Raw genomic sequence first — 12,740 nt, forward strand, 5'->3', positions numbered from 1 at the left:
GAGCTTTCTTTTTTTTGGGGGGGGGGGAGCAGTCCTGGGCCTTGGACTCAGGGCCTGAGCACTGTCCCTGGCTTCTTTTTGCTCAAGGCTAGCACTCTGCCACTTGAGCCACAGCGCCACTTCTGGCCGTTTTCTGTATATGTGGTGCTGAGGAATCGAACCCAGGTCTTCATGTATACGAGGCAAGCACTCTTGCCACTAGGATATATCCCCAGTCCTGGCCATTTTCTGTATATGTGGTGCTCGGGAATTGAACCCAGGGCCTCATGTATAGGAGGCAAGCACTCTTGCCACTAGGCCATATCCCCAGCCCCTGACTTTGAAAATAATAAGATATTTTTGCTGAGAGCTGATGGCTCGCGCCTGTAGTCCTGGCTTCACAGGAGGCTGAGATCTGAGGATTGTGGTTTAAAGTCAGCCCTGGCAGGAAAGTCCATGAGACTCTTATCTCCAGTTAACTACTAGAAAACCTGCAGTGGTGCCATGGTTTTAAGTGGTAGAGCACTAGCTTTGAGCTGAAGAGCTCAGGGATAGTGCCCAGGCCTAGAGTTCAAGTTCCACCACCACAAAACAAAAAGATATTTTTGTTGTTACTGTAAAGACTTCAGTACATGCAGTTTGAAATCTGGTCATTCATTTGCAGTTATAGATAGAAGGTAAGAGCAAATTAGGTATGGCACTTAAAATTTTTCAGTTTATTATTTTTTGTAGTACTGGGATTTGAACTTAGGGCTTTACACTTGCTAGGCAGGTGCTCTTCTACTTGAGCCATGCCTCTGACCCATTTTGCTTTTTTTTGCCAGTCCTGAGGCTTGAGCTTCTTTTGTCACTCACTCCCAGCTTTTTAATAATTGAGATGGTGATCTTGTAAAGGTTTTGCTTGGTCTGGTCTGAACCATGACCCTCCTGATCTCAGTCATCCAAGCAGGAGTATTACAGGGGTGAACTACCCTAACTGTCCTAAAGTAACTTGAAAAAAAATTATTGTTATTAAAAAGGTGATGTACAAAGGGGTTACAGTTACATAAGTCAGATAAAGAGTTCATTTCTTCTTGGACAATGTCACCCCTGAAATAATGTTTTTAAATGCCTATTTTGTCTATGTTTAGAATTTATTATAGCTTATAATTGGTTATAAAGTGATAGCAGGTAAAGATTTCTAATATAGGGTCTGCTTTATGACTAATTCTGTAAACTATTGCAGTAGAATGTGGGAATGAGAGTAATTATGTTGTACAACTAATGTGCCCAATTCTTACTCACAATTTAGATATGACCTTTAATGTCATAGCTAATGAAATAATAAAACTGGCACTTTCTATTTAATTGCAAAAAGCACTTGGTCTGCAGGTTAATAACACTTGCATATTGTATTTATCTGTCTTAGAATATGGTCCCTGCCTGTGTGGCTGTGGTAGGGTTCACATACGTAAATAGGTGTTTGTAAAGTTTCATGTTCCTGGGAAAGGGGACTGAGGGAAATGTTTTCTAGTAGAATTGTGGGGACTTCCCTTCTCTCCCTAGTCATTAATTTCCCCTGAGAACATCTAGGGAATCATTCTAGGAAGGCCAATGTCTAAATAATAGGCATTTAAGAAAGAGAACAGAAAAACACTGAAGGAAGATCATTTTTCTGCTTGGTTTTTGGTGGTATTAGGCTTCTGAACTCAGGGCCTTGCACTTGCTAGGCAGGCCTTATACCACTTGAGACACACCTCCTGCCCTGATTTTTGTTCATTTTCAAGATGGGTCTTGAGAATTTTTCTGTCTAGATCGCTTTCAGCCTCTTGAGTACGTAGGATTACAAGTATGAGTGCTGTGCTACCAGCACCCTGCTTCAAGTTGTTTATAAGCAGAAATTAGGTAGCTTGCTTGCTATTTACTGTTCATTTGTTTGTTTGTTTGAGACAGGATGTGGCCCCAGGTGGGCCACCCATATTCTGGAATTATAGACATGTGCCACCATGTGCAGCAGCTAGAAATCACGTGGGTTGTTTTTTTTTAAGGATAAAACAATTTATTGGAAAAAATGCTAGCCCTCCATTTCCTTCCCCAGAAGCAGCCCCTTACTGTTAACTCTACATGTGAAACTCAATAGTGTATGTCAGTTTGAGTTTCCTATCCCTTTTAAATAAAGAATGAAAAAGCTTCAGAATTATTTTGTACTCTAGGACATTTTGGTGAGTTGGGAAAAGATGATATCCTATTGACTTTAAAGTTAGTAATTGTTTACAATCTCTGATATCATTTAAGAAAATGAATATTTTAGAGATTTGAGGTAGAATGGTATCTGTGTATGTCCATCCATGTAGTGGGTGTTTTTTTCCCCTCCTTGGTAGTGCTGGAGTTTGAACTCAGGGCCTGTGCTTGCTAGTCTTTCTGTTACTTGAGCCATGCCCCATTCCCTTTTACTTTAGATTTTTCCCATACTAGGTCTCATTTTGTTCTGCAGCTGGCCTCCGATCATGATCTTCCTATGCCTCCCACATAGCTGGGAGGTCTGGTGTGTCTCCACACCTGGCTTGTTTGTTTGAGTTGCAGTCTCACTGACTTTTTGCCTGCATTGGACTCTAAAACTACTATCCTCCTGAGTAGCTGTGATTACAGGTGTGAGTGAACTAGTACACCTGGCTCATTTGCGGTTTTTATGAAACAAGGTCTCACCATGTAACTCAGGCTGATCTTGAATTGTCAGTTCTCTTATCTGAGTCTCCAGAGTGCTAAGCTTGCGATCGTAGGCTACCACACCCAGCAAAATTTGCTTTTAAAAACTATGTGATGATATCTTCTCATATTCCTATAAAGCATAAGAGTTTGGGTATTCATTTGGATATTGTTTCACTCTTCTAATATGCCTTTTCTGTTCATTCATTCATTGTCTAGCTGTTATTGATGAGTTTCTACTGTTAGGCCCTAGATCCTGAGAATAACATGTTGTAGGCTCTAGAGAACTTGAGTTTTGGCAAGAAATCACTTATATAAACAGAATACCATAATACAGTAGGATAAATGCTAAAATAAAGGTATGAACAAGTTGGGTGCTGGTGGCTCATGCCTGTAATCCTAGCTACTCAGGAAGCTGAGGTCTGAGGATTGCAGTAGGAAACCAGCTGCGGCAAGAAAGTCTGTCAGAGACTCTTGTCATTGCCAATTAATCGCAGAAAAAGCTGAAAGTGGTGCTGTGGCTTAAGCACTAGCCTTGAACAAAAGGAGCCCAGGAACAGCACCCAGGCCCAGAATTCACGCCTCAGGACCAGCCAAAAAAAAAAGGGGGTAGGGGGGAGATATTAAGAATGGCCAGTAAAAAGGTAGAAATAGCCAGGTGCTGGTGGTTCATGCCTGTAACCCTAGCTAACCACTCAGGAGGCTGAGATCTTAGAATCACAGTTTGAAGCCAACCCAGACAGGAAAGGCCATGAAACTCATCTCCGATTAACCATAAAACACTTGAAGTGGAGGTGTGACTAAAGTGGTAAAGTACTATCCTTGTCCAAAAAAAGCTCAGGGACAGGAGGGCATAGGCCAACCCCTCCTTAATGGTACAAAAAAAGAGTAGAAATAGTACTTTTCCTGTCTACTGGGGAAAGGTTGACAAAAGCTGGACCTTGAGGCAACAAAATTCTCCTTTTCATGTACTTCTGTTTTATTTATTTTCTTTGCCACCTGCAAAAGCCTCTAAAGGAAGAGCTGAGGAGGAAAATCGTTAACCATGAGTGGTGTGGTGAGTTATCAAAGGCAGCTTAGCCTTTATGTATTGAAATTTGCTATGGGGCAAGGAAATAAAACACTTGAGGAAATAGAGAGCTAATGAATGTTAAGCTAGCATCTGTCTGCCCATCCTAACCCTTCCCTCCCTGTCAGTGATGGTGAAAATCTGTAGGATTCTGTTTTACTACCTAGGTGAGGCAGGGTATGTCATTTCTTTGGTTTCCATTTTCTGCTGCTTTAAAACTGGGGAAATTGGATTAGATAGCCATTTCCTGTTGTTTGCTTCCTAATAGTAACAGTGATCAAAAACACTTGTAAACACAGGGCTAAATGAAGTTAAATAGATTTCTTTACTCCAGTTTCATACACTACGACATGTCCAGGTAGAACAAGGGTAAATAATATATGTCCAGCCTTGTTTTTTCCCTAATGGTTTAGCTGGATTTGAATGCTCACTGCTGCTTTGGTATGGCATTAAGAAACTTAACTTTTGTAAACTCTGGTCTCTTCCTATAAGACAGAAAGGATAATACCTTGTGGAATTATAACTTATATGAACATATCAAGTTTATCTGGTCAAAAGCTATTCTTTTTACGTCCTACAAATTCTGGAGTTAATATAGTATGTAATACCTCATAATATGATATTGTTAGCCTACCTACGTTTGGTATTTGAAGTGAGCTGTTTGTTTTATATATTTTTTCCTAAGAAACTAGAAATGTTTTTTTGCCATTTTCATAGTACACTCTCCTGTAGACACAGTAACTGCTTGATAAATACCTGATAATTTCACTGAAACAGTAGACTGAAGTGAGAGATGGTTCTACGTGATGTATGCTTTTTCTTGCATCTCTTATGATCCTGGGTGAACTCAATGAATTTATGAACATTAATTTTGAATTTCTTTGGTTATTTAAGAGACTAAATTTAAAGTTGGAAATAATTAGGATTGTAAATGAGTTGGATTGACACTATAAAGAGGGGGATTATAATGAAGTATTTTTTAATATTGTACTCTTTTTGAGACTAATGTTTGACTTTTTTTTTCTCTAAGCAAATGGTTATGAGCCTTAGAGTTTCTGAACTCCAAGTACTGTTGGGCTACGCTGGGAGAAATAAGCACGGACGCAAACACGAACTTCTCACAAAAGCACTGCATTTGCTAAAGGCTGGCTGTAGTCCTGCTGTACAAATGAAAATTAAGGAACTCTATAGGCGGCGGTTTCCCCAGAAAATTATGACGCCTGCGGACTTGTCCATCCCAAATGTACACTCAAGTCCTATGCCAGCAACTTTGTCTCCATCCACCATTCCACAACTCACTTATGATGGTCACCCTGCATCGTCACCGCTACTCCCTGCTTCTCTTCTGGGACCTAAACATGAACTGGAACTCCCACATCTTACATCAGCTCTTCACCCAGTCCATCCGGATATAAAACTTCAAAAACTACCATTTTATGACTTACTGGATGAGCTGATAAAACCCACCAGTCTAGGTAAGATTATTATGTAAGGGTATTTGGTTACTTTTGTGGGATAGAGTTTTTTATTTTAGATTTATAATTTGACTCAGTTTATTATTCATAATGAAATTTACATTTGGTACTAAGCATTCAGATGATGAGAGTTTTTCAATTTTACATGAAATCAAATACACGGGGAAAAGATAATAGAGTGATGCTATTGACACCATGGATCTTAAAATATTTCAAGAATATAGACTTAAAGAATAACTTGTTAACTTAATGTTTCACAGTGACCTTTATAAGTTAAAATATCAAAACCAAACAGTTACTAAATCTTTGAATTGAGTTCCTAATTTTCAGGTGTGGAGGACATAAAAAACAAAGGCTGTAAATAGATTTGATTAGTGAGGATGATTTTACTTACTATAAAAGGAGATTTGAACTTTGATATGTAGCATTTAAATTACAGTTTTTTGTTTGTTTGTTTTTTGTCTGTTTGTGGGGCTTGGAACTTGGAGCCTGGGCGCTGTCCCTGAGCTCTTTTTGCTCAAGGAGAGTGCGTTACCACTTTGAGCCATAGTTCCACTTCTGGTTTTCTGGTGGTTAATTGGAGATAAGAAACTCACAGACTTTCCTCTCCAGGCTGGCTTCAAACTGCTATCCTTTGATCTCAGCCTCCTGAGTAGCTAGGATTACAGGCATAAGCCTACTGACTTATATGATTTGCCTTTCAAAAATTTATTATTATTATTATAAAGGTGATGTACAGAGGGGTTACAGTTACATAAGTCAAGTAAAGAGTACATTTCTTTTTGGATAATGTCACCCCTTCCCTCTTTTTCTCCCAATTTTTCCCCTCCCATCCCCACACAAGTTGTGGAGTTCATTTTAAACATAGTGTCTAATGAGTGTCACTGCTTCATTTGCTTACCTTTTGTCCCTCCATTTCTCTGCTGCCGCCTCTTATACTCCCAAAGATATATAAATGAACCAAAAAGACAAAAAGGAAACAAAAATCACAGCAAAGAAAAAAAACTCGTTTCCATTTTCTGGTGATTGCCTTTTATGTTTTCTCTTAATGTAACATCTTTTATTGTCTGTCTCATATATATGTGTGCATATACATATACACATACACATATGTATATATATGTATGTACACACATATTCTATTTTAAATCCCATAACTTTATGGATTATGTGTATGCATAGAATTAAAATAGAAGTGTTACAGAATTAAAGGCAAACATTTTGATTATGCATAGAATGATCTTATCACAAAATAATTTTTGGAATTTTATTGACTCAGCAAATATTTGTTTCAGGGGAATGCTCAGTGAATTTGGGAAGTATTTACTGAAGAAAGATTCTGAGTAATCTCCAGGGCTTATTAGAATGAGCACATTTTAAGCTTCCATGTTTATGGGATTCTTTAATGTTATTAAAAGACTATTTCTGTGCTTGTGAATTTACTTTCTTTAGTGATTATTTTTGCCAATAGATCATTTGTTTGAAATCGAAGCAAACGTGTTTTCTGAAAAATGAGATCACCTTTATCATTCTCTTTGTTTCTAAACATATAAAACCATAGTTTACTGAAATTAGTTTTGGTGTATAACTGCTTTATGATCTGAACTGTCACTTGAGTTTGGAATGACAGGTAGATTTAATTTCCTTTTTTCTCTTTTATTGTTACTATAAATACTAGTCTTAAACTCATTTTATTTCTTAAATAAATTTTATTGACAAGGTGATATACAGAGGGGGTGCAGTTACATAATAAGGTAGTAAGTACATTTCTTGTCTTATTTGTTACACCTACCTCATTTTTCTTTCTGTTCCCTAGTTCGGATAAGCATATATACAATAACCAGTGTTTAAGCTCATTTTTAAATATTCAGAGGCTGGTTGTGTTGGTGCATGCTATAAAAACATTCAGCTTACATTTGAACATGTTTGGGTGTTTTTTGTTTTTGTTTTTGAGCTCAGCTTTCACTGTTTAACCTAAGCAGTTTTAGAACTCAAGATCCTCCTGGTAAAGCTTCCTCTGAGAGGAGTACTGAGATTACAGACTTGAACCACCATGCCTGGCATGAATGCCCTTCTATATGGTTGTATTTCCAAGTAAAGTTGAAACAGTAGGTCTGATAACTTACATTTGCTTCAGTTGTTCTTAAGTATTCTTTATGTGGAAGGAAGCAGTACTGAGGATTGAACTCGGGTTTTTACTTGCTAAGGAAGTCCTCTACCTCTTCAGCTGTGTGCCCAGTCTTCTTGCTTTTAGTTTTGTTTTTCTGGTTGGCTCTCATTTAGCCTGGGCTGGCCTCAGACCCTGGTTTTCTTACCTCTGCTTCCCAAGTAGCTAGTGTTACAGGCATGCCCCTCCATGCCTCGAGTTTTTGTTTTTATTTTTCTGTCTCCTTTTGGGCAGTACTGAAGTTTCGAACTTAGTTTCACACTTTCTAAACAGGAGCTATTCTTCCATCCCTTTATTAAGTGAACTTTTTGCTTGTAGTTATTTTAGTATAAATAGAAATTGATTTTAATTTAAAAAAAGTATTTCCAGGTAGGAAATGAGAGAGTAAAAAACTCCAAATTATTTATTTACTATTTATTTATTTGGTAGGTATTGAGGCTTGAACTCAGGGCCTTTTATACTTGGCTTTCTTGCTTACAGCTGACACTCTACCACTTGTATCACATCCCCTAGTTCCCTGCCAATCTTTTAACTGGGAATTAGATGTGAAGATGATCTCCTTGTTTTGGTCCTACTAAATTCTAAGATTGGAAAATACTTGTATGCTACAGACTGAAGAACCTTAAATATTGGGACATACCTGAGTATCAACCATGTGGATATCATTCTTCAGTTTGTGTTTAAACAAGTTGTTTGTTTTATCTTTTTCTGGGCTTTGCAGAGTGGTTTCTATTTAAATTCTATTGTTTATGAAACAGTGTTCCATTAAATATCAAGAACATTTAAGTTTTGTTATAAACAGTTCTTATTTGATGTGAGGTGGTGTATCAGTACATGTTAGAGAACACCAGCAAACCATGTGTGCTGGGTTATTGACTCATATTTTTGAAAACTAGGTTCCCCCCCCCATAGCTTTTATTTTACAGTAATAAGTATTGACTCTGAGGCCTTGTATATTCCAGTCAAGTACTTTGCCACACCCATAGCTTCTCTTCCTTTTCTTTTCTAAAGTAGAATATTTCTATATAGATTTTTGCAACCTTAGGCTTAGAAAAGTATATGAATAAATTATAAAGCAAGTTTTGAATCTGTGTGTGTGTGTGTGTGTGTGTGTGTGTGTGTGTGTGTGTGTGTGTGTGTGTGAAATTGGGTTTTACTTCAGGGAGAAATAAAAGCAGCGAATGCTTCAATATTCCTATCAGTTAAAATGATCCATCTTGTTTTGGTTTATGTAGTGCTGGTATGATCTCTCCTAATTTTAAAAACATTGGTTTCTGGTGTTTTTTTGCCAAGAGCTCCTCTGGCATTGGATTATGTTTCTTTTTTTATTTTTTATAATTGAGTTTTTCTTCTCCCACATGATAATTATAAACCAGTGCCTGAAGATCAAGTGATATGAATTCAAGAAAACAGGCTCTGATAAGTATTGGAAAGGGCAGTCAAAGGCCTTATGATCACTCTGATTTTAGAGAAGTTCCCATTGGACAGCTCTGAACAGCTGTGTTCTTCTATACTTGAATTTGGGGAAATCAAAATCACTAATTTTTTCTGTAATTGAGGTTTTTTTCTCCAGAAACATTATTTTCTATTTTGACAGCACTGGTTTGTGATCTTCATAACAAAAAAAGATTTCCCTTCTAAATCAAAGCTTATCTTCATTCATAGATAGTATTCTGTCTTTACCTGGTGATTTAAATATAATATTTTTGTGAATGTTTGCAGTCTAGAAACCCTGAGGCACCAGTGTGTTCTTAATAAATGGATGTCTGTGTACTTGAATGTAATCTTAGTAACTAAGAGCAGTAGACTAAGCAAGGAAAAGAATCTTGACAGAACCCTTAAAAAAAAAAAGCATGTCCATAGTGTTTTTAAAGCATTAAAAAAATTAGCTTACAGTACTTACAGGGGAATTTCAATGTTATATTTCCACATGTTTATAATATATTCCAATCAGCGGCCCCCCCCCCCCATAACCATCCTTTCCCCCTCCAACAGATTTCCTTGTTCTGTTTTCATAATGGTTTGCATAACTGTAAGTGTGGAATAATGGTTTTAAATTGAGGGAATGAAAGAATTACAAAGAAACCCAACATTTAAGATCTCTCTCTTTCCCTCTCTTTCTTTTAAATTTTGGATGGAGATTGAGAAAAGATCTTGTTATATAGCCCAGGCTGGCTTTGAATCCTACTACCTCAGCCACCGGAGTGCTAGGATTATAGGTGTAAACCATCATGCCTGACAACATTAAGATCTATGGAATGTGAAAATCAAATATCTAGCATACAGGTTTGGGAATGCAGTGCTTCAGAATTTGCTGGTAGGTTTTGCCATCATCCTTTGGCTCAAGCTCCTGAGCACAAGTTGAAGACAATTGTAGAACTGGCAGCTTGGAAGACTTTGGGGTGGGAAGATGGCACAAAAAGAAAAGGGGGGGGGGAGAACATAATTTGGGCAGTATTGCTTCCTCCAGCCTTTTTAAAAAAGACATTTTGTTGATAAATACCTGGTAACTGAAAGATAATTTTTAGCCATTTTCTTTCTAAAAGGCTACTTTTTTTTCTGACCATGCTTACAGATGACCCAAGAGTTTTGCATGAACATTAGCTATGCTAGTGTTTTGGCACTAGTAGCTAAATTTATCAAGACTAGAATGTAATTAAGCCATAGATAGGCCAAAAAAAAAAAAAAAAAAGACAGTATTGAAGTGTGGAAGAAACTGGATGTTGAATGTAGCATTAAGTTTATTTGTTTGTTTTTGTTGCCAGTCCTGGGGCTTGGACTCAGGGCCTGAGCACTGTCCCTGGCTTCTTTTTGCTCAAGGCTAGCACTCTACCACTTGAGCCACAGCGCCACTTCTGGCCATTTTCTATATATGTGGTGCTGGGGAATCGAACCCAGAGCTTCATGTATACGAGGCAAGCACTCTTGCCACTAGGTCATATTCCCAGCCCCTAGCATTAAGTTTAATTACATTAAGATCTCTGACTTCATGTCTCTTCAGGAGAGTCCGTAATTCCTAGAAGTACAAGGGGTTTTGTTCTTAAATTTTATTTATTTAGTAGTAGAGCAGCCTGCAAGTTTACCTTTGTTAACCGCCACAAGACTCTACTTTTATCTGTAAGAGAAAACAATCCAGGCCCATGGAACTTTAAAGAGGGTCAGATTCTAAAGTCAGCTATTTGCTCAACTGCCAAAAATTCATTAAATCGTCCATCAGTCAAAATTATATACCATATTTAAATATAGATAGAGCCTAATGAACTTTCCTCCAGCATTAGGTCAGATTGCTGTTTCTTTGGGTGAACACAGGTAAAGTTAGTCTATATTTATGGGTCATACTGTATATTAACCTATTATAATGCTTGCAAGACCCTCAGGTTCAGCATGGGTTACTCTTGTCATGAGAGGTAGAAAGATTGACAAGGAAACCATACTTTATTTTCCCTCCTGCTTTTCTGAGTCAAGCTAGATGTATGGCTTTATTTTTGGGCTATTTGCAAATGTAGGGAAAGATGGTTTGGGAAAGTAGCTAAGTCTAAGAAATCTACCAGGTGCTGGTGGCTCACTCCTGTAATCCTGCCTACCCAGGAGACAGATCTGAGGATTGTGGTTTCAAGCCAACCTGAGATTCTTTTTTTTTTTTTCTCCTTTATTGTCAAAGTGTAGTACAGAGGGGTTACAGTTTTATATGTAAGGCAGTGAGTACATTTCTTATCCAAGTTGTTACCTCCTCCCTCATTTTCCTCCCCTGCCTCCCCACTCTCCTCCATGAGATTTTTACCTCAAGGTAACCACCAGAAAGCCAGAGGTAGAGCTGTGGTTCAAGTAGTAGAATTCCATGCTTGAGCAAAAAGACTAAGGGACAGCACTCAGGTCCTGAGTTCAAGCCCTGGTATAAAAAAAGAAATCTACTTTTGCTTAAGCATTTTTCTTGGTTAGCTCCATCAAATTAATCTTGCTATTCATATTTCCACTACTGAACCTAAAGGGTTTCTGATGAGGGTATCAAGGATACAAAGGGCTGTTTGCACAAACTTGCCTATTTGCTATTTTGGTGTTTCTCAATGATTGTCCATTAACTTAAAGTTGTTTTCTCCCATCACTTTTTTTTCTTTTTGGCTTGAACTCAGGGCTTGGGCATTGTCCCTGAGCTTTTGTACTCAAGGCTAATGCTCTACTACTTGAGCACAGCTCAATTTCTGGCTTTTTGTGGTTAATTGGTCGTCAATTTAAGAGTCTCATGAGGGGCTAGAAATGTGGCTTAGTGGTAGAATGCTTGTCTAGCATGCATGAAACCCTGGGTTTGATTCCTCAATATTATATAAACAGAAAAGGCTAGCAGAAGGCTAGTCTGGAGCACAGAGAGGCCTAGGAACAGAGCCCATGCCCTGAGTTCAAGCCCCAAGACCAGCCAAAAAAAAGTCTCATGAACTTTCCTGTCAACACGATGCTGGCTTTGAACCTTCATCCTCAGATCTCAGACTCCTGAGTAATTGGATTATAAGCACGAACCATCAGCTCCCAGCTTCTGATCATTGTTCTTAAAAGTATATTTGAGTATGGTTCCCTTTCTGGCTTCTATAGAGTCTCTTTAATCCTCATCCAAAGGGAATCTTATTTCTTTTTGGTGAACATCTGTTTTGTTTATTTGTTTGTGCTTAGGTGCTATAACTTTTTTGCTCAAGGCCAGTATTGTACCACTTGAGCCACAGCTCTACTTCTGGCATTTTGGTATCTTATTGGAAAATCTTGGACTTTCCCTCCTAGGCTGGCTTTGAACCACAATCTGCAGATCTCAGCCTCCTGAATAGCTAGGATTATAAGCGTGAACCACCAGTGTCCTGTTTGTAAGATGGATATCTCTTCTGCTGTGTATTTCAGAAGTGTTACCGGGTTAGAAATGTCACGGGGTTCGAGGGAGAGGAGTCCCCGTCCCTCCATGAATTCACCACTCAGAGACCGTCTCAAGCAAAAAGATGGTCTTATTGGGGAAGCAAAAAGCAAACTGCCCAGCCAGGGATGTAGCAGAGACTCGGGAGCTGAAACTGCGCCCCTGAAAAGCAGGCTGACCTACCAGGGACACAGCGCAGACCCTGGAGCTGCCACCGTGTCCCCGAGCAGTCCTCAAATTGGGGTTCATAAAGGTAAAAGTGTAGCACAGGTGTAGGGGCTTGACAGGGGGTAGAGCACACAATAAGTTGACAGGTGTAGGTTGACGCAGAAGGTAGAGCAAGCAACAAACAAGTTAAGCAAGCTGTTTACAGAAGCAGAAATGGGGTCAGTTTGACCTAATAATCAAGATGGAGTCAGCTTTATTCCCCCCAACATTTCCTACCATGTTTCACTAATCAAGATGGAGTCAGCT

At 38.5% G+C, this 12,740-nt stretch overlaps 1 protein-coding gene across 3 annotated transcripts in view; it reads left to right on the plus strand.

Moving 5' to 3' along the window:
• Positions 1 to 12,740, plus strand: part of Pias1 (protein inhibitor of activated STAT 1) — a 75,803-nt gene that overhangs the window by 13,865 nt on the left and 49,198 nt on the right. For 2 of the 3 annotated variants that reach the window (XM_048368628.1, XM_048368630.1), the window contains exon 2: positions 4,764 to 5,208. In XM_048368628.1, coding sequence (XP_048224585.1) covers positions 4,764 to 5,208 — 445 coding nt within the window. Of the gene's footprint in view, positions 1 to 3,471; positions 3,722 to 4,763; positions 5,209 to 12,740 lie in introns of those variants that run through there. The other variant, XM_048368629.1, reaches the window with a different exon arrangement.

The sequence above is a fragment of the Perognathus longimembris genome, chromosome 20 (assembly GCF_023159225.1).
Source record: "Perognathus longimembris pacificus isolate PPM17 chromosome 20, ASM2315922v1, whole genome shotgun sequence".
NCBI classification, from domain to species: Eukaryota; Metazoa; Chordata; class Mammalia; order Rodentia; family Heteromyidae; genus Perognathus; species Perognathus longimembris.